Below are 22,007 nucleotides of genomic sequence, written 5' to 3' on the forward strand. Positions count from 1 at the left end.
GCCGCCGGGGAACGGGGGGCGCTGCTGCCGCGCCGACCGGGCGATGGCGGACGGGCCTGACGCTCCGGCGCTCTTCGGCTGCCCCGCGCCGCCGCCGGAGACGGGCTGGGAGCGGGTCCGCGAGCTCTGGCGGCGAGAGTGAGCCCCGGGCCCGACCGGAGGGGAGAGGGGAGGGAGGGGAGGGCGTGCGGAGGGTGCCTGCGGGCCCCGCTGCCCCCCTTCAGCCGTGTCCTTCCATTCCCTTGCAGCGAGCGGCAGCAGTACCCGGAGGAGACTATCAACATCATCAAGTCGGCCTTCGTCGCGGGGCTCGCAGGCTGGGTGTACGGGGGACTGCCCGCCTTCTACCACGGCCGGAAGGCCTTCATCGACAGGAGCCACGGCGAGCTCTTCCAGAACCGCGCCGATGCGGTGGTACGAGCCCGCTCGCCACGGCGGGAGCCCCGCGCTGGGTTCGGGGCCGGGCGGCGGGTGCCGGGGCCTGCGGCTGCGGTGGGGCGGGAGCCGCGGGGCAGTGGCCACACATTCGGCGTGTGCGAGCCCGCCCGGGCCGGCTCTTGTGTCACACGCGTCCTGCGCGGTTACCGCCGAAGAAACCGTCCTTGGGTACAGCAGCCGTCGGTAGCGATGCGCGCCGGTCTGTTCGGTGGCCAGTGACATGTCCTGAGGAGGCTTTCAGGTTATATTACGCATTGGCAAAAGACTTCACAGTGTCAGGCTGGTGGTGTCCCTTTAGTAACGTGAGTTATTTTAGGACCACTTAGAGTACTCTTAGCTTACAGCTGCACCCCACAGCAGAGGTCACAACTCGTGACATTTTACAGGTGAATTCGGACGTTTAAGGGTTTGTCATTCAGTTCAGGGGCTGTCTGCCTGGAGAAAACCCCTTAAGATCTGCCGTCACTCACTGATTCACTGTTCATCATTCACTGATTTAGATTCGGCTCCTGATGTACGTACCCGTGCCTGGCTTCACTCTGTGATTGTGCTGGCAGTCATGTGTCTGCACCAAGGCTGAGTACTTGCACTGCAGGCACCAGAAGAGAGATGTTATTTCATGCTATTAAGTGAAGTATTTTAAATTTTTATGAAGCTGCTGTTTATCCTTTAAAAAAGCCCAACTTTTGAGTGCCAGTGCTGAGCTGCAGAGCTTAATGGTCTCTTAACATTTAAATTGGGTGGCTATCACTTGTTGTGGTTATTTTTTGTTAATGGTTATTATTTATGAATACCTGTGAACCATTCATAATGAAGAACCAGTTTCTAGTTTGTCCCCCCTTCCTCCTCCTCTGCTACTCTCTTGTCCTGCCCTCATAAAGCTCTCGCTGTCCCCGCAGATGTGTTTTAACACCAGCATTAAAAAGACCAGTTGATGTTACAAACTGGATTTAATTCATGGTTTTCGTGCTGGTGGCTGGGGCTCTTCCTCTGAAGGTGACTGACCTGAGCACTATGGATCGGGGTATCACTCCCAAGTGATGTCATTCCCACAGCCCATAGCATATACCCCGGGTCGCAGCAGGCTGGTGGTGCAGGCAGGGAGGAGGGCTGTGGTCTGTAACCTGTCTTCTCTCCCCGCAGGAAGCTGCGCATCGAGCTGGCCTCAGGAGCTTCATCCGCTATGGCTGGCGCTGGAGCTGGCGAGTGGCCACTTTTGTGACACTATTCAAGTAAGTGTTTCCCAGCAGTGATGGTGGGAGAAGAGCTGCCTTATGCTTGAGTGCTAGTGGCAAGGAGCCAGCAGTGCTTGCGGCTACTTGAGAGACCTGTGGTTGATGGAGGCACAAAGCGTTGTGCTAGCAGTGAGTCTGAGTGATAAGGTGTGAATATAAAGAGACTTTAACCTTTTATAATTACCCCAGAATTTAGATCCTCTAATGAACCAACACAAAACCTGAAACTGGAGAAGCACTGTTCCTTACATACAACCCACGCTGTTACTGACTTGAATACCATTCTTTTATAGCAGCCTTCCAGTACCTAAAGAGGGCCTACAAGAAATCTGGAGAGGGGCTTTTTACAAGGGCATGTAGTGACAGGAGAAGGGGGAATGGCTTTAAACTGAAAGAGGGGACATTTAGCTAAGATATAAGAGAGAAGCTCTTCCTTGTGAGGGCAGTGAGGCGCTGGCACAGGTTGCCCAGAGAAGCTGTGGCTGCCCCATCCCTGGCAGTGCTTAAGGCCAGGTTGGATGGTGCTTGGAGCAACTTGGTCTAGTGGAAGGTGTCCCTGCCCATGGCAGGGGGTTGGAACTGGTTGAGCTTTAAGGTCACTTCAACCCAAATCACTGTGATTCTTCGCTGTGCTTGATGTCTTCTTTCTGCTTTTGCTTCATCTCTTTTCAAGGTACATTGGCTGTTTCTGGAAAAGCTTTCTATGCCACCCTAATTTTTCTTCTTTTTGTGATGTCTTATTACTCCAAATCTGTACACACTAGCATTACTCACAATTCTCTGTTCTTGTCCTCAAATGCCTGTTATCATCTTGTTATTATGTAGTCACTGAACATCAGACCTACCAGACTATACTGCTTTAGGCCTTCAGATTTTCCCTACACACACAACTAATACAGAGCTTGTGTTCTTCCCTGATTTTCCCCCTCAAACATTTCAGTGCATTTCTGACAATATAACATCAAAATAAGCATGCTTTTCCGAGTAAAGCCCTTTTAAACTAGGAATATCTCCTTCCCTGACCAAAATGGTAAATTTATGTGTAGTCCTAAACCTGCATTGCCTACATCTGCACGTACGCATTGTTTAAATTCCCCTTCTGCTTTTAAGATACCAGCAGTATTGAGTAGCATTGGTTTATATATCCATGTCCCCAGTTTTCTTGTTCCTTTCTAAATTTATCACTCTGTCTCTCTTGGTTTCTTTGACTCCTTTTGATTGGTATCTGTTCTTCTTGTTCTCCTGGAGTTTTTGGTTTCTTTAGATTTTCCTGACCTTGGCATGTAACCTCGTCATCTTCCAGCAGAAGTTTCCCCTACAGTCGGCTCCTCGCCCTTGCTCACTGCCCTTCTGTAAAAGGCTTTGAAAAGAGATTTGTTTGTGTAAAGTCCAGGTGGAAAGTTTCATCCTGTAAACTTTGAGTTTCATAAACCAGATGTTTAATTTTGCCTTGTACAAAGGTGATGCTCCAGCACTGGGAAGGAAGATTGCTGTTGACTGGTAGATGTCATGCAGGAGGATGGCTGAAGTGCTGGGGAGGATGTGGCTGCTGAACTCAGAGCTCTTTTGGGGCTGTTTTTGGAGGAGATGGTGGACCTGCCCTGGTGGGGAATCTCATGCCACAGGAGTAGGTGGCACTGCTGATGTCGGGTGTCTGACTTAGCTCTGATGGTCAGCACTGTCTGTCAGGCAAGATCTGACTGATATGCAGATTCAGCTTCTGGGCGGAAGGTCCTGCATCAGGACTGACTGACGGGACCTTTTTATGCTCAATTCCATTTATCCTTGAATATATGATGGAAAATAAAAGAAATCTCTGATTAAGAAAAGAAACAGAAAGACTATCCCCGCTCCAGGGTGGGAATCCCAATATTCCCTGGCCTCTCTAAAGTCGCAGAAATTAAGGCAGTTGTGGCTGGTGCCTGTGTGCTCTGGGCAGACGAGCAACTAGGCAGTTAAGAGGCAACCTGAGGGTTGGTTTAATGAAATCCAGCTTTATTTCAGGCTGTGTTTTGCTACCTGTCTTTTTCCATGTGCAACTTCTGACTTCTGTGCCTTATCTTTGCAGCTTGGTGAGCACCGGTCTGTCTGTGTACCGCAATAAAACCACCATCAGTAATTTTGTTTCAGCAGGAGGTAAGAGTTCTATAGCCTTGCTTAGAAATATTCGCTGTATGAGCGAGGGTCATAAGTGGTAAAACAGAGAGAGAAATCCTCTGGTTTTGAGAGGATCTCCTGGGTTTTGTTTCTTGATCTACTGACTGCCCTTGTGACTTGGCTCTGTAGTTTAGCTGCTGCATGCCTTCATGTGTAACAGAGATACCGGTGCACTTCTGGAACCATGGAGGAGTTTTGTGGTTAGCAGTTCATCTTCAAAATACTTGCTGGAGTTTTTTGGGTGAAAAATGCTTGTGTCAGGTAAAGGTAGCGCTTGGTGTATAACCTGCACCTATTTAGCAGGGAAAGAATTTCTTAGTTCCATGCTGTAACAGTTCAGTGCACTGTTTATAAAGCACCCTTTTCATGCTAAGTTTTGCATGTCCACTTTTGGCAGCAGGGCTCTGGGTAAGTGATCTGCTTGTTCAGTGTTACAGGCTGGATTGCCCTTACTGTTGTATACATCTTTTACTGATCTTTTCTGCCTTACGTGGAAGCTACTATTATTAGCTGTTGTTGAACGGAAAAACCAACAGGGTTAAGGCTCATGCTCCAGTCTGGAGAGAGCTTGATTTTACTTTCATAGGTACCTCTTAACATTTCTTGGGGAGTTTTCTGAAGCAGGAGCTTTGTGCAGTGCTTTAGTGTAACCATGGTGGCTCTGTGGTGAGGATCCCCTCTGCTTGCCACTGTGCTTGGTTTCTGCTCTGTTAAAAGTAGATGTCAGCTCACAGGAAGGAGAAATGCAGCAAGCAGCTCCCTCTGTCTGTGTGTGATGGCTGGTGGGGGGCTGCTTATGGTTTCAGTGGGTTTGTGTTTTCTTTAGCCTTCACAGGAGCCCTTTTCAGAATCCACTTGGGCCTGCAGGGACTGGCAGGAGGCTTCATGTTTGGAGCGGCATTTGGGTGAGTTGTGGCTGCTGCTGATACACAGCTACTCCTTAAGGGTGTTTGTTGCACAGTGGCTGCACACACCATGTCTCAAATCATAGATGAAGCTACAGAAGCTTCCCTGCCTCCTTTGCCTTGAGGGATTTCCCATATCTCTCTTGGGATAATTTTGATTACTTTTCTCACAACATTTGCACTGTTTGGGGTTTCTTTTCTTGATTTGTATTTTTCTGCTTCTTTGGTGATAAGGACTCCATACTCTCAACAGAGCATCTTACTTGCTCCTATTTGCTTATTAGAGGAGACACTAACTACTGTTAAGTAGGAAATTGTGAGAATGGGTTACAGACATGTCTCCTTTGTGAGAATGGGTTACAGACATGTCTCCTTCCTTCGTGTGGTCAGATGAGCCTGGTGATTGTGTGCAGAACTGCTGGACATCTGCTTTTAAGAAACTGCGTTATCTGTGGGTAAAGGCAGGAGTGTAAAACACAGCTTCTGGGCTCCCTCCTCACCTCCATCAGCAGCTGCTCCTGTAGCAGCCCAGAATCCAGATGGCACACAAGGGGTGTTGGGTGTCATGGTGACACATTTCGAAGGGGGCACCCTGGGAATTGCCAGCCCCTAGGTTAGGAGTCCATATAAAAATGTGTATTTACAAACCAAGCTCCATCAAAGCCAAAATGTGGAGGAGCAGCCATTAGGCAATGCTGAGGAAGAAGCAGCATGGTTGGGCTGCACAGCCCAAGGCTGTAAGGTGGCACATCTCTTTCTTTGTGCATATATTACAGTTGCATGTCTCCTAAAGCTCCCAGGGGCATGGAGCTTTGGGTTCTGTCACAGGGGCTCTGTCCATCATGACAATGACCTCTTAATTCAGGAGAAGTCTGACTTGTCAAGCAGAACTTGTGAATATTCTCACAAGTGAATTTGGGGATCCTGACTGGACAAGAGAATGAGCTTTATATAGGTTATTCAGCACCGTCAGCATAGTGTCAGCTGTGGCCATGCCTGGAAGCAGCCTAGGGAGCTTTACCAATGAAAGCACACATACCTCCACACCTGGGCAAAAGGTGATCAGAATTTTGACTGTCCAGATTATGGGGTGGGCGATCTACAGAGGTTGTTTGGGTACTTAAATCCTTCCACCCCTTTGCCCTTTGAGTGCCTGTCAATGGGTAAATTCAGAATATGTCATCAAAAGGAGTCACAGCTGAAGGCAGGCTGTGTTTGGTGGCTGACAGTACAAGTGCCTTAGTCTGTTGTGTGGTGTCACTATTGGGGAATGTTACACACCACTGGTCTGGTGGCTGCCCCCTGCATGCTCCTTTTGCCCATGCCACTAAGTTATTACTGTTGTGTCTCTGCTGGGTGACTTGTGACTTTCCTGTTTTCTCTTCTAGGATCCCTGCAGGGGGCCTCTTAATGGTAATGCAGAAGTTTGCTGGTGAGACCTTGGACGAGAGGAGAAACCGTGAGCGCAGGGAGCTGTATGAACAGAAGTTAGCAGAGTGGTAAGGAACAGCTCTGCCTGTCCGAGTCTTTGACTAGAGGAGTGTCAAGGTCTGTGTGGCTCAAGCACTTAAGGAAACCATGACAAACAGCTATTCTAGACCTCAGTTCTTCTGCTCTTAGTTTTTGATGTTTGTCACATACCTGCCTGAGAACTGCTGGTTTGGTGTTCCCAGCGTCTGGTGTTGTTGCTTGTTTTTTAACAAGGTATTTTGTACAAAATTCATGCCCTGCCCCAACCCAGTGACTCTGTATCAGTTCTTCTCTTTTGCCATGGCTGTGAAGACAAGCAGGACAAGGACCTTGGTATTTCTTTACCAAAACTGAAAGAGGCCAGAACTGTGTTTTTAACTTCATTGCTGCCTTCTTTCCATCCCTGTTAAGGAGAGAAAAGAAGGATCGCTGTACGCTTTGGGGAGAAAGGGCTATGACACTGGTTGTGTGACTTACTAAAACTCAGGAATAGAGCCAGTTCTAGAAGTTCAAGAGTTGGGATTTTTCAGTGATGCCTTTGTCAGGAGGATAGAGATAAAATTACTTTGTACTCTCTCTTCTCTCTAGGCAATCCAGGCTCAGTGTGACTGAAGTCTTAGGCCAAACAGAAAGTAACGTGGAAGGACCAGAGACAAAGAGAGCAAGAGCTCTCTAGGAACTGTTGAGTCTTCTCCAGATCTCTGTTGTAAGCAGCAACAAAGTACTTTAATTCTGCTCATAGAAGTCTTGGAGGTCTTTTGTGAATGCAGTTATACCTGGTGCACTTGTGAAAAAGCATTTTGCTTGAAAACATGGTTTATGGATGCATATCACTGCACAATAGCATGGAATGGCCAAGAAGGTGGAAATGTAGACTCTGCAGACTAGAAAGCATAATGCAGCTTTGGCAGGGGGTGAGGGCAGCCCCGGAACCTCATTTAGAACCCGTTTCACTGCTGAAAATGTCCAGACCACCAGTGAGGTAGAAATATTCAAGCTAAAGAACCTGTGAATAGTTTGGTTGCTAAATGTACCCTGATTCCAAAAGGTAATTAGGCTCTGGTGCAAGCTGCTCTTCAGACAGCACCTGAGGACCTTGGTGTCAGAGCACAGCACAGGTAGCACTGGAGCAAGTGGTCCTCGTCCTCTTGTCATCCCTGTCCCACAGCTTGACTGGGCCTGGTTTCAGCATCAGCAAATGCTGTCCTGCTGATGGTGGTTTCTTCAGGCTTTTTGCAGAAAAACACATGGTTCCTCCAGTACCTGGGGTATTTTGCAGTCAGCGTTGGGGAGGGTGGAGGAGCTGGGAATGATAGAGAAATACCCTGAAAAAGGCATGTTTTGGGTTCCTCAATAGAAGTGTGGCTGAGAGGGCCACAAGAAGGATGATTTGTTTCTGGTGGTGATGGTGGAATAGTTGCCACTCTAGAAAATTTAACCAACAATAAAAAGGCCTCTGATTTCATTTGAAGGTTGGGAATTAGGAGATTACCTTTGGGGAAAGTGTGGTTCAAGACACGTAATAAAGCCATCTAGCAGTGGTGGTTGTGTTTGTGAGCTCTTTATGTTAGTACAGCATTTGCAGTTGAGAAACATATGAGTAACATTCCTTAAGAAGAGCTGTAGCTGAGATTCCACCCATGAACAGCAATAAAGTCTGGTGGTGGTGTCAGGCATTCCTCTGTCCAGGCAGTAGCAAAGACAAGAGCCAGGATAGCACCAGCTCTGTTTATTGTTTTGTACCAGAGATGAACTGTTAAGTCATAGCTGTTACCTCTATGTAGGGTTGAAGTCAATGGACTAATGGTCTGTACCCAGAAGGGCCAGGGTGCCCATCGCCATTTCTATCAAAGCAGAAGTCAGAATTTTGGTCCTCTTCTTTTGTTAGATCTTTTTTCCTGTTAAAGGGAATTGGATCCAGGCAAGGGGTTTTGGTCTCCTTCTCCCAAGGAAAGAGTATACTATCAGTATGTTCTGGCTGAATGCTTTTCTCTATTACTGCTGATTACTGTTGATTGAAAGATGAACAGTCAATTCCACAGAGCATATTCCACCCACCCAAAGCAGATTTTTGGCACAGCTTGCTTCCAGGAAGGTGTTATGTTTTCTGATCTCTGAAATAAGCATTTTATTGTATTTTTTGTGTAGTGCATTTTTCATTCATTTTCATTGAAGAAACAGGTGTTTTGGGGTTGTTACCAACCAGCTCTCAGTTAACTGAGTGAAGGATCTGAATAAGCAGAGGTACAGATATGTCATTCCCCCTTCCTGTTTTTAAGCTTTGCATGTATTGGTGACAGTAGTGTTATTTTCCTCTGCCCCCTCAAAAAACAAAACAGCAGACCTTTCTGAGTGACATTTTTGCCACTGTGGTTATACAACGATATTTGGTCTTCTCTTTTTCTCTTCTTTTTCTTATTTGTACAGGAGATGACATTTGGCTGTGTCATTCCTCAGTCTTTCTGTAGTACTATTTAGTGGTATTTGATCTGATGGCTAAAGAATACTAATTTTCTTGTGTCTGACCATTGGTGCATGGGAGGTTAGGGAGGGCCAAGTTGTAGCAGTTGGTGGCTTTTCTCTCCGTGTGAGGAAGGAAGGGCTGCTGGATGTCCTTATGCTGCACATTAGCAAGGGAAAGCAGAGACTTCCATCTGCACACTCAAGATTAGCAGCCATTTTTTACTCCTTTTCCTGCTGGATGTAATTCCCTGCACTTCTTCATTTCTTGTATTCAAAGTCACTGTCCAAACGGGGAGTGAAGAGTTGGTTCAGAGCTCGTATTTTAAATACAAATGTAAGGGATTCCTCCCTCCCCACTGTCTTCCCTCCACCCCAGCAAAAGCATAACACTGACATTATCGGTTCTCCACTTTCTGAGTGGGTAACAGGAGTAGTGGGGGTACACTAATCTTACACCAGGTTTTGCTTTTGCAGGGAACCTCCCTTTTTGGCAGGGAGAAGGAAGAGCTGTTGCAAACTGTATGTTGAGCACCATAGCTACACTGCTCTGTTAACCCCTGACACACTGACAGGAGGTGTGTGACAGTTACAAGATGGGTACCTGAGTGACACTTGTCATTACTGCTGAGCACACCAGACAGAGGTGTGTCTTGATGCCAGCTGTACCTGTAACAGCTTTGTCAACCAGCTACCTAGATGCTACACAGCCTGTTTTTAGCAGCTGTGAAATGGTGGCTGAGGCTTATGTTGTTACTTGAAAGGCTCTACCACTTCCCTGCACATAGAACAGACATCTTTTATTACTGAGGAAAGGAAACTTGAGTTTACCATATATTTTTTAATACAGTTAAACTCTAGGAACTCTAGGAAAAAAATGTTATATACAAAATACCTGTGATAAACAGAGCAGCTCACCTGGTAGAAAGACCCAGGTACTAAGCCAAAAAGGTCTCACAGAAACCATTTGTGTGCAATTCACTGAATACAGCATAAGGCAATAGAAAACATGATTCATAGTATAAGTGCTTAAGGAAAAAATAAAGCAAATAACCTGCCCAACAAGAATACAAAACCAAACTGATGCTAGACATATTTGTCAGTGAAACATTTTGTTTCCTTTAGAAGGAGTTAACTTCAAAGGTCAGAGGAGTCTGGTGACATAGAAGGGTTAAAAACAAACTCTTCTCCAGGAGGCTGTGCAATCATCAGTCAGGAGCAGAAGTAAAGCATAGGACAGGCAGAGGGAAAAGGTTGTGTTGGTACAACTGTCAGGGCTGTGGTGTGGTTGGTGAGGTGGAAATGCATTGTTATAGCAGGGAAGGAAGCATGGTGTTAAAAATGAGCAAAGTAAATACAAAAGGAGCCTGCAGGAAGCTGGTAGTTTATGCTGGAAAGATGAAGTATGGGAAGAAATGGAAAGTATGAGACACTGTTGCCCATAGACCCAAGTCCTGCAATAAGGTTGCCTTTCGGAAACACTGTTTTCGGTGTCACCTGTTTTCTGCTTTCAATCAGAATTCACAAGTCCAAAGCTTATGGTTTCCTTATCACCCACCTTGTCTCATTTTCTCTTTCAAAAAACCTTCCACAAGAATGTTTTGAAGCTCCCATTTCTCTTCATACAGTGAGAAAACAGTAAAAAAGCTGATGGGGCAGCATGATGCTGCAGGAGTAGTAAAGGAGCAGTGCCTTATTTTTACTAGCAACTCGATCTCTTAGCCTCTCGTAGCTCAATCCTCTATAAACCACTTTTAGTCCTCTTATTTCCTCCAGCAATTTCTCTTTCAATATGTACCTGCTAGAAAAAAGTGAAGTGGGTAGAATATTTCTTGGCTGTGTCCTAGCAAGATAAACAGCTCAAGCAACAAAACATCCCACAGAGAGAGTGCCATGGTGTTTGCTCTGCGCTGCTAACTACACACATGGATAGAGCAGCAAGGGAACAGGTACAGTTTGCAGTGGGACAGGGCAAAAGGGAAAACCAGATCTGTCAAACTCAGAGCAGGGTTGACTTAGGTTAGAATGCAGAGTTGCTTAGGAAGCTTGGTGGGGCTGGGGCTTTTTCTCCCCTGAAAATGAGAAACCACTTTTTCCTACACAGTAGGCAAGAATATCACCCAGATTAGATGAGTCCTATCCAACGTTAGAATCCTGCAGGGTACTCCTTCAAGTCCCGGCTGCGTAGAGAGAACGCTAGCAGAAAGTGGCAGCATTCAACACAAAGTAAATCTGTATGTCATTGTGTGACAAGAATACAGAGAGCCTTGCCTAACAAGTACTCCTATACAAATATACAAACAAAAGCAGACCTATGTTTATGGAGCAAGGCTGAGTTAGTTACATTTCATTACAGTAGATAACATTTGAGATAAACCACGGATTGTTACAGAAATGCGGCGTTACAAGTGTGGCGTGTAAGAGCTTGTACAAGTGTATGCACAGAGGTGTACACACCAGCACTGTGCTTTGTCAAATGTGCCCCTGCAGTAATTCAGTGGAGGAGCAGTATTTTAGTACCTGGGTTGGTGAGGCCATCCTTTCAGGAGAGAAAGGTTACGAGAACTTCTGCCACTGCTGTGGATAAGCAATATTAGTTAGCTGCTAAGTGTGCTGTCAGTATGGATCATTCCCTAAAACGTCTTTTGGCACTGAAAATAAGCATGAGGCACGAAGTCCCACTCAAGGTGCTTCTCTGTGAAAAGTGTGTGCATTATTGCCTCTCTAGGGGAGAAGGGACATGCATCTGTAATGGTCAAGTCCAAATCCAAAGTCCTCCAGCACAAAGAACAGTACTGTCAGATACCTGCACGAGGCTGAATAGAAAAAGTTTTAGCTGCTCCCAGTCACCACATGGAGGCACAGCCTGACTTGAGACTGTGTGTCAGGGCCTGGGGTCTGCCAAAGGCCAGCTCTGTGTTACTAACAGGGCTTGTGGCTGTGGGCTGCCTGCCAGGGCTCTGCGGGGCCCCTGATGTTCACAGGGGGCAGCATCAAAGCCAGAGGATCCCAAACTGTTGAACTGGTATGTTGATGCTCACGATACTCCTGTTGCAGGAACCTGGAGGGTCCTCCCAGCTGGAATTCCAGTGACCTGCTGTAAGGTCACAGCTTCTGTGGCGTAGGTGGGGGCTTGCATTCATTCATACAGGATTATGTTGCCAGTCTTCATAAGCAGAGCTTTCTACTGCTGTCATCCCCTTTCAGAGAGCCGAAGGGTCAACACAATAAGTATTGCTATACAATGAGCAGTGGGGACTGCAATGCGGAATACACAGGATAAGAAACCTGAGGGACACAGAGAAAAGATTTTACTTATTTTTCCTCCCCTTAATACTAAATGCAAGGCAAGAACGTTGCGGAGCCGAGACAAACGGGGATGACATGCGACAGGCCTCCACAAGAGGGCTCCCACTACAGTAAAGGCGGAGCTGAGGGCTGATCAGAGCTAGACAGCTGAAGAGGGGCACTGCAGCGAGCTATAGGCTGCCTCACTGAAAACCTTTGGACAGTGCAGAGGTGCTGTCTGCGGAGTGAGGATGGCTAGTGAATGTGCTACCCTCTTTAAGCAGCAACAGGACATGGCTCAGCACATCACACAGTTACGAGATGACTTGTCAGCCACTAGGGAAGCACAGCTTCCATCCCTGTCCACAGACAAGCAGCAGTTCCAAGTGCTGCAGTTAGGAACACCAACCATTTGCAGAAAAAGCCTGGCAAGCTTTTGTAACAAAAGAGGAATGTGGCAGAATGGATTTATTCCGTAATTGAACTCCTGCCACTTCCATCCCAACCCCCCCCAGAAATCATGCTAACCAAAGCTCTAGTATGTGTTCCAGATAGGGCCTTCCCCAGAGGAAAACATGAGTGCGTGGTCAGGTTTGGAAATGAGACAAATGGCCTGAATGATAGTTTCCCCTCCTTTCCATCACAAAAATGTTATGCTTTTAGATTACTGCAATGCACGGCATGACAAATTCATGACTTCCAGGATTCTACAGCTGTTGCTCTACTGCATTGCCCTGGCAATGTATTCAGTATGCCATGGTGAGAGCAGGAAATGCAGTCACCTGGATAATGATGTGAATAAGAACAGTTAGCTGCTAATCTTTACTTAAGTCTCTTAACTTGAAAAATGTCTTTTCAGAGGGCACAGCTTTGAACACAGCTGAGCTTTCGAGCCAAAACAAATGTAATGCTCTGTAGTAGCAAAACGTGGCTAAGCCAGACTTTTCCCCAGCCCATCCTTCACAACACCTCAGTATCACAAGTAGCTCCTTTTAAGAGATAGATGAGCATTTCTTGGGCAAGTATTGAAGGGGAAACTTCTCTATTCCTCCAGCTGCTGAAAGGAACGGCGTTATCTCACAAGTGGACTGGCATTGCTAATCTTAATGGGAATGCTGGAGTTGTTCTCTTGTTCACCTCTCCCTCACTTCCATTTGGTCAGTCCTTCATTTCTACTATCAGTGGTGTTCCCATGTTTATGCAACAGCGCCATGAGTACAGGATATCTATGGCTCACAGGACATCCACCAGAAACAATCTCTGGGGAATGAAACCACATGTGGGACCTATAGTAGTGATAAGCTACTACTCACAAATGAGTCAGGACAGTTCTTAGTTGAGAGGCTCACAAAATGAGAACAAGGGCCTGTCACTGCAGATCCTGATAGATGGATGACCATGCTACAAACCCACCTCTCATATTAACCAGCTTACACAGGTTCAGAGGAGACACTGACAGTCAAAGTTGCAAATGTTCCTTTCTTTTCCCCTCTCTCTGTCTCCATCCCCATTTAGTCCCTAAAAATTTTTGTTAATTAAGGAAAAGAACACCACAAAGGCTTGCACATCACCCACGCAGGGCCTAAGCTGAGGAGAAAGCAGCTGAGCAGCTCAGGAAATTTGGCCCTCTACCATTTTTCACTAGGTTCATTCCAGGAAATCTGAAATAACCCAAACAAAGCAGTGCCCCACAAGCAACATGAGCATCGTTCCTCTAGCCACCTGACCAGGAAACACCATGTGTCTGAGCTGGCATTCGGGCTCTACCGCTTTTTACCCTGCATTTACCCTAAAGGACAGCATAGCGAGCTAACATTGTGTGAAAATCAAATAGTATTTTAGCAGCTATTTTGCCAAGAGAAGAATGGTGAAGAAAACTTACCTGCCAATGCAATCTGGTCATACAAATGATGTTTCAGATGTCACTTTAGGGCTCACAGGTGGCTTTGTACCTTCTTTCACATCCTGTTCCAGTGAATCCTGACACTTACAGCAGTGAGAACAGACTGAAAAAGAAGACCCCCAATTAGAATTTGAAATTACAGAAGACATAAATATGCTGAATACAAATGTCTTCTTCAACAAAGTAAAGTATAACTGGCAGTGGGAAGAAAGGAGAGGAGACAACAAATCTTTTAGGTCTAGTTACTTCTATTTTTCCTTGGCAGGACTCATCCATGCAATACACCTGAATATGGCTGGCCTACAGACATTGTCTGATCTCATAGAAAGTTCTGTTACATATAAATACTAGTGTGTCGTATGATACAACAGCTTTCATTCTCAAGGCTAGGACCACAGCCTGGCATAGAGACAGGTTGCTACCTGCTAAGATGAGAACAGAAGGGACATAATGGTAGAAGTTACGTGTCACTAAATGCAATTTGCCAAGTGAGTGTAAGAATGCTGGTATTAGAACTAGCCAGCCAACTCTTTCAGTGCTTTAAAAGGAGTTCAAATTAAACAGGTATCTCAGCATCTATGAGTTGAATCATAATGAGTTGAACATAATCAAGTTGAATCTTTGTATTGTACTATTACAGCAAATTGCATAAATTTTATAACATGGATCCTAGGCTTTTCTTTAAGTGACCTTTAATCTTGGTATAATCATGGTGCTTTGTGTTTCATTAACTGAAGAGCCAAAAAAAAAAAAAAAAAATCTATAGTTTTCATTCTTCAATTACTGAAAAGATAGGCCGTGAGCTACCCAAAGTGTGGGGGTTGAACCTCAGCAAAGCATCTTTGTGTTTTAGTTACTACTACAACATGCATCTGAGAACTCTTATTTCCATTTTGCTCTATCTCTCTGTTCTTCCCTTCCACACTTCAGGTCTTTGAAGCACGGCTTTTTGAGCTCGGAAACCACTCTTAGCATCAAGTCAGCTCCATACTCAGCCCTCCATATGTCAGAACAGAGGTACCCTCAGACCTATTCTGAGCTCCTACAATAGCTCTTGAAGGTGATCTGTAGCAACAACAGCAGGAAGTGCTCTTAGGACAAGTATCTCCCTCCCCAGACACATGGCGATGCACAGCAGCACTGAAATGTGACAACTGTACAAACTGGGAAGTTGGATTGAAGCTGTACCTTCAGTTTCATGGAACATATGTTTGGTTTCGAAAGTGGCTGTACAAAATATCACCACCTGACTCTGCAAATCTACTCCCTGTGCATATTCTGAAAATGGGATTGAAAGGGAAATTTCAGTTCCTGCAGCCATGTCCCATGCTGTTGCAGGTGATCATACTCCACCACATTGGTGTGCTTTTTACATCTACTTTAAAAGCAATATAGTTTCTACATAAAAAACTATCTATCTCAGAATACTCCAGATTCTTGCTAATTTAATGGTAAGGAACCTTTCAGTTTCCAGCCTGTATTTGTTTAGAGCCAAATCCTCCAATTCAACTTCATTTTCTCCTATAATTAGAAGTTCATTATCCACACAGCTAACAGCACAGGCTGTAAGCAATTGTGATTTTCTTGGTTTCATCCTGCTTGCTGCTTTCCCATTGACATAGCCCCAGGGTACAGCAGGGGAAAAACCAGCACTGGTGTCACAGGGGCACGTGAGTGGAAAATGAGGAGGTGCACGGGTGTAGCCAAGTCATTGTCTTCCAGAAGCTTCCTTTCTTTGTGGTAAAACACCAGAAAGAAAATTAGCCCAGTCTGACTCAGTGGTCACATTGGTTTTTGAAGGGATGTGGTTGGTGAGGAGGGGAAAAGAAAAATAGCATTCTACCTTCACACCTCTGACTTGGGAGTGCACTTGTCTGAAGTAGAAACAGAGGTAGCAGAGACACAAGCATGACAAACTTACAAGTGTCCCTAGGTGAACTGAATTCCTGCTGCCTATCAAATAGCTTCTTTCCAACAGGGGATACCACTTGACCATGAGATGCTAAGAAGCTCAGACTGCTGGCTTCTGGCTTAAGTTCCCTGAACACAGAGCGTGGGATTCTGATCTCCAGACCTGACTTCCCCAGTGACCTGACAGAACTCAATTGGGTGATATTTATAACGTGTTGCAAGGCCTGCTGCCTTTCTCCAGAAGAGGGTGTGGATAGGATATCTACTGCTCTTGACTTCCAATACCAGCTGGATGCCTAGCTGCCTTTATAAACCCATTTGATGTCTATCCACATCTTAAGGGGCTTTCTGATTAGGTCAGCTTAGACATGATGAGGAGCAACAGCTAATAGATGAAAATAACAGCAACAAAAGAAAATACATCTGCTCAGCTGCCAGCTAAGTCTGAGATGCTGGAGGTCTCCTTTCCCATTGAAAAACTCATTGGGACATGTCTGGAGTTACTGAAGTCTTCACAGGGTGGGACAGGGCACCTCACCCGTGCTAGTTTTGGGTACATAAGGAAGACAAATCTGTGTCTCTTGATTGGAATTCTCATAGAAGTGGAACATGGCTGTGCTTAGGTTTTTTTGCTGTGGCTGTAGAACTACGCATTTTTGTAACTTTGGCTCTGTGAGTTTTCTAAGGGATTGTCTAAATAGGGTGTGTGGAGAGATCCAGTTCTGAAACTGTCAGTGCTCAGCTGTATCTATCATGATCACCAAGATTCTTGGCATCTTCAAGCATGTTATACATAAACATAATACATAAAAATGTGCCTTTGTGAAACTCTTTGTGAAACTCTTCAATTCTGTATATCCCTGATTTTGGAAATACTCTGATCTGCTGTCAAAACTCCCCATCACAGAATCACAGAATCACAGAATCCCAAGGGTTGGAAGGGACCTAAAAAGATCATCTAGTCCAACCCCCCTGCAAGAGCAGGGTAACCTACAGTACATCACACAGGAACTTGTCCAGGCGGGCCTTGAATATCTCCAGTGTAGGAGACTCCACAACCCCCCTGGGCAACCTGTTCCAGTGCTCTGTCACTCTTACAGTAAAGAAGTTCTTCCTGATGTTAACGTGGAACTTCCTATGCTCCAGTTTACACCCATTGCCCCTTGTCCTATCACTGGATATCACTGAAAAAAGCCTAGCTCCATCATCCTGACACCTACCCTTCACATATTTGTAAACATTGATGAGGTCACCCCTCAGTCTCCTCTTCTCCAAGCTAAAGAGACCCAGCTCCCTCAGCCTCTCCTCATAAGGGAGATGTTCCACTCCCTTAATCATCTTTGTGGCTCTGTGCTGGACTCCTTCAAGCAATTCCCTGTCCTTCTTGAACAGAGGGGCCCAGAACTGGACGCAATATTCCAGATGCGGCCTCACCAAGGCTGAGTAGAGGGGGAGGAGAACCTCTCTTGACCTACTAACCACTCCCTTTCTAATGCACCCTAAGATGCCATTTGCCTTCTTGGCCACAAGAGCACATTGCTGGCTCATGGTCATCCTCCTATCCACCAGGACCCCCAGGTCCCTTTCCCCTTCGCTACTTTCCAGCAGGTCACCCCCCAACCTGTACTGGTACATGGGGTTGTTCTTCCCCAGATGCAAGACTCTACACTTGCCCTTGTTAAATTTCATCAAGTTTCTCCCCGCCCAACTCTCCAGCCTGTCCAGGTCTCGCTGAATGGCAGCACAGCCTTCTGGTGTGTCAGCCACTCCTCCCAGTTTTGTGTCATCAGCAAACTTGCTGATGGTGCACTCAGTTCCCTCATCCAGGTCATTGATGAAAATATTAAACAGCACCGGTCCCAGCACCGACCCCTGAGGAACTCCATCGCCCCGCCGCTCTCAGACCTGAAGCCTAGTGCTGCCTGCACTCAAAATGTAGGAAAAGTCCTGAGCTGGACTTCAATTTTGTCAAAGTAGATGGGAAAAAAAAAAGGAAAAGAAAAAAAGGAAAGGAGAAGGTGGTACAGAACTGCCAATCAAGTGTGTCAGCATAACTTCTAAAAATGTGTATTTCACATAGAAACTCCATAGGCAGCGTGAGGCTGTTTCTTGGAAAAGGATCAACACTTACCATGCCTTGGGAGGTACCTTGCTGCTAGGATGATAGCCAAAAGGAAGATGACAATGATGATACTTGAAGCAGTAATGACATTATAAGATGAAGCCACAGTAGGGAGAACACAGTCTTTTTTTTTTTCTGAGACAGAAGAAATAAAGCATAAATAAAGGGCTCAACAACATACTGGCATATAGCAGGTACGTGAACTTTGGGGGTTCTGGACAAATTCTAACTTAGCCTGAAAAATTTACCTATTCAATAAATGAACAGACAAAGCTGGAGCTGGCACCTAAATTTCTTTCATTCCCCTGTATTTGATATGTGCTGAAATTTTTAACACATTCATAGAATCTGAAATGCTGGGTCTTCGTCCAGAACAGGACTGAGGCAGGCAACAGTTTAAAACACCTGAGCTGTTTTTTAAACTCATGGTTAGGGGTGGTGGAAAAGTCTGAGTCCATGTCTAGAAAACCTACATTCTCAAAAGTACTCTACAGGTTTTCTTACTGTTTTCACCAGATTTATGCCTATTTTTTTCCCCTCTGAATTCACAGGTGATGGAGAGTAGTGCATTAAATAGACTAGTGCATTAAATAGACTAGAATAGTGCTTTTTCATCAGAAAAAGTGTTGTGGCAGAGTTCGTTGGATCTGGAGCCTTTGGCTTTTCACCACTGGAGATGACCTTTCTGACACTTGAACTTTAGGGTAGATAACTGGCTGTTCTTGTACAATGCAGGAGAACCCTCATTCGACAGGAGGGACAGACTTGGTGCATGTTCACAGGTCTGCAGACCTATGTGCGTGGGTCTTCAGATTTTCATCATCTGCATCTGGCATAACTATCATACAATTTGTTAGACAGTAGCCTGATCTGCTGTACAATATTTCCCTCCATGGTTTGTCTCCTGCATTTACCAGAGGCTCTATTCTGTCTCCATGTTTATTAAAGATTTATTTGGAGGGCCATTTCCATCATAGAAAATGGGAAAATGGGCGTGGTTCCACATTCTTAAAAATCAGAAAGCGGGGGTTTTGTGACTGCTGTTGTCACTGGTGGTTGCACCCTCCTCCGAGAATCTGTCTGACAACAGTGTATTACTATTATTACTCTTTTTTGTTGCTCTCCTTTTCTATGTTGTATGATATGCATAACCTTCTTCCATTACCATCACTAGGGACATTATACACTACATCCAGCAATAACCAATATTCATAAAGCCCTAGTTTCTGGCATTGGTTCTGAAACTCAATGGCACCTCGTCTCATAAGCCCCTTTGATTTTAGTAGGATTGATGAATAAGCTACAATTCCCTAGGAAAATCAGTGCTTCTCTAGCTTCCCTTGAAGGTGCCCTTATCTTTATAGTGAAAACATCAGGCCCAGAGACATTTCAGAATACTTCTTTGGTAACAACATTAAAAAAATAAAATCCTTTTGGCTTTAAGAATTTCCTTGCAAAACCCCTTCTACTGCAAAACATCTGGACTGTAGTATGCTGCCTCCCTCATGCTGTTTCCACTTGTGCCTCAAGCTTTTCAAAGCACAGACTTATCTATTATGTTATCACTTTCAAACCATGCACAGTGACGGAATTTTCATACACAGATTAAATGTGTGTATGAAAGCAGAATTTTGCTAGACCCCAGCTGACGGTTTGTTAAACGAGGAAATTATTTTTTTGTGCAACCTGAGGCTTTTAAGGCACACACATTTCTCAAGTCCTTCCATTCAAGTACCAGATCTGTGTCCCCCAGCTGGCTCACAGGCGGGATCACTGGGTCATTCTTGCATAAACAGACATACAAAATCTACTGCTTTCTCAGGCAGGCAACTTATCAGATTCAACAAAATGGGTTTGTAACACAAACTGTTAATAAAACCTACTCAGAAGCAAACTGGTGGACTTGGTAAAGCCGTTGTATTCAACGGAGCAAGTGATGTTGACATCTTGGGTCACATTGAGTGACAGTTTGCCAGTGATGTTGTATGGGCTGAGGATGGACTCAGTCACCCAGCTGGCATTCCACACCACGGACATGTTGTTGAGGGCTCCAGAGAGTCTGGGTTTGGGGAAACCTCCATAAGAAGAACACATTACCACCAGCTCAGTTGATTCACAAGAATCAGTGGATACTTCTGCTGTTAGGTTCGGCTCACTGAAGTCAGCTGAAGCAAGAAAGATTTAGTTACCATTCTGACGGATTACAGCAAGGCCTGCAGTTCTTATCACCCACAGTGAAAGCAAAGACCCCCCCACAGGGCATTCTTCTTCTGTGATAACCTGCTTGGCCTTTCTTTTATCTTAGCGTTCTCCCCACAGCCTTGCCTGGATAAGCCCTTGGCCTTTGCTTCTTCTGCCCCCTGGGCAGTACACACGCTTCATGACCCCACCTCTCCATTGCCACCAGTTCTCTCTACATACAGCAGTTTATGGAACAACAGAAGGAATCATAAAACAGGAAAGAGAAACATGGGACTGAATAAAAATCCATATTACAGGCAGACAATTTCCTTTCCCCTCCCTCGTTAGTCCCTTCCCAGCCAGAAGCTCCCAGAGGGTCCATCTCTGCTGGGAAAGGAGGTGAGCCCTTTCCCTTGTTTCTCTCTGCTGGGCTGGCCAGCAAGAGACTGAGCTACATTTTCTGTATGTAATAAGCCTCTCCAGAAGGCCCAGCTGAGAGCAAGACCAAGTTGTACTAGTAATTGCAAAAATGCATAGCAGCACACAGGGCCTCTCGGACCGTGTTCTCACTGGACTTTTGCCAAAGAGTTTTCAGAGGCTTCCCACCCACACAGCTTGTTCCATGCCTTCCTGCCTGGTCAAATGTGTTTGTAAGGCTGCATGGTGAAATGGATGAGAGGACTAATAAGAGTGAAGAAGGAGAAGAAAGGTGGTGTCCCATTTTAGTCTGCTTCCCTTTGCCAATTTGGTTCACCTGGTTACTGTAAACAGTTGCATTGGTACGACTGAGGATGCCCACAGGTTGCCATAAACAGTCCAGGGTGAGGAGGAAGAGGGAAGGGGTGGCAAAGGAACTACTTAAGGCAACTGTACCACTGGAAAAATCTCAGTGGGACCACATCTTTAGCAAGAGAGGCACCAATCAGAAAAAGTAACTCAGCATGTGGCTTTCTGTTGGGCTGAAGTCACACCAATATGACTGCTGTCAAAATGAACAAGTTCTCCTTCCCTCCCTGGCATGCTGTAGGTCTGTAGCCTCTACACCCCTCAGGCTCTCGCCCCAGCCAGAGCAAGACCAGGCAGAGAACTGCAGCAGGTAGCTCAACACACTGCAAAATGACCCTTTTTGGAGCAGCTAATGTTTTGTCTGCAACTGCTCCCTGCCTGCCTCACCTGATTTGACCACATGACTGCTGGGATCTGCATAAGGCAGGTGGCCTTGTGGTTGTAGTGCATCTTCCATGGCTTCTGCTGACCACAAACTCGTGGGCCAGGCCAAATAACTAATACCTAATGAAAAGGTAACTTCCTCAGCACTGCACAGCTGACCAGGAGACAAGGAGAGACCTGGGTTTCCTTCCAGGCCCACCATCTGTTGAGCAATATAGCTTTGATGTCCAGTCTGGAAAGTAAGTAAGTCCATTCAAACATCCCAGCCAGCTTCACTAAGGCTCCCTAAGGGAGTAACACCTTTCTGCCTTTCTCATTTTAGTCCCTCTCTTGGACCCCTCAACAACTGATCCCGCTTTACCAAAGGGAGCAGAAGTCTACCACTATTATTACAACTGTTCTGTTAAGACAGCAAGGGGATTTCTGGAAGGAAAGAAACTGGAGTATTTGTGGGGAGTAAAAGAGATCCATTGTTTCACATTTTTCATGTGGTTAACTCCTCAGCCCTCATGGCTAGAGAGGGTGCTGGCAGTGCACTTCTGTTTTCTTCATATCAGTTCCCAGAAATATCACTAAATTTATCTCTTTGCACATATGCCCACAATGCCTTCAGACAAGCAAGCAATGGCCAGTTCTTGGGAGCTTGTTTTTATTTTGCTGACAAATCTCATTCCAGATAGAGAAAGCTCATTCACTTGTCTGGAAGATTCCTGGAACTCTGCTGCTAAAGGTAATTCAAATGTATGTATGTATACATTTATATGTGC

At 45.6% G+C, this 22,007-nt stretch overlaps 2 protein-coding genes and 1 long non-coding RNA gene across 3 annotated transcripts in view; 2 read left to right on the plus strand and 1 right to left on the minus strand.

Moving 5' to 3' along the window:
- TIMMDC1 (translocase of inner mitochondrial membrane domain containing 1) lies at nucleotides 1-16,595 on the plus strand. Its single transcript, XM_065676421.1, has 8 exons — nucleotides 1-138; nucleotides 249-414; nucleotides 1,582-1,670; nucleotides 3,742-3,809; nucleotides 4,657-4,735; nucleotides 6,124-6,234; nucleotides 6,794-6,911; nucleotides 14,787-16,595. The coding sequence occupies exons 1-7, from the start codon at nucleotides 44-46 to the stop codon at nucleotides 6,879-6,881; spliced, it is 696 nt and encodes a 231-aa protein (XP_065532493.1). The 5' UTR covers nucleotides 1-43; the 3' UTR covers nucleotides 6,882-6,911; nucleotides 14,787-16,595.
- Nucleotides 9,445-22,007, minus strand: part of CD80 (CD80 molecule) — a 25,727-nt gene continuing 13,164 nt past the window's right edge. The window contains exons 4-7 of the mRNA XM_065676420.1: nucleotides 19,773-20,054; nucleotides 17,899-18,024; nucleotides 13,836-13,959; nucleotides 9,445-11,953 (exon numbers count right to left, since the gene is read on the minus strand). Of these exons, the coding sequence (XP_065532492.1) occupies nucleotides 13,853-13,959; nucleotides 17,899-18,024; nucleotides 19,773-20,054 (515 nt within the window). The 3' untranslated portion in view covers nucleotides 9,445-11,953; nucleotides 13,836-13,852. The remainder of the gene's footprint in view (nucleotides 11,954-13,835; nucleotides 13,960-17,898; nucleotides 18,025-19,772; nucleotides 20,055-22,007) is intronic.
- Nucleotides 21,941-22,007, plus strand: part of LOC136013100 (uncharacterized) — a 3,509-nt gene continuing 3,442 nt past the window's right edge. The window contains exon 1 of the long non-coding RNA XR_010612144.1: nucleotides 21,941-21,970. This is a non-coding gene — a long non-coding RNA (uncharacterized LOC136013100). The remainder of the gene's footprint in view (nucleotides 21,971-22,007) is intronic.

This window comes from Lathamus discolor, chromosome 4, assembly GCF_037157495.1.
Source record: "Lathamus discolor isolate bLatDis1 chromosome 4, bLatDis1.hap1, whole genome shotgun sequence".
Classification (NCBI taxonomy): Eukaryota; Metazoa; Chordata; class Aves; order Psittaciformes; family Psittacidae; genus Lathamus; species Lathamus discolor.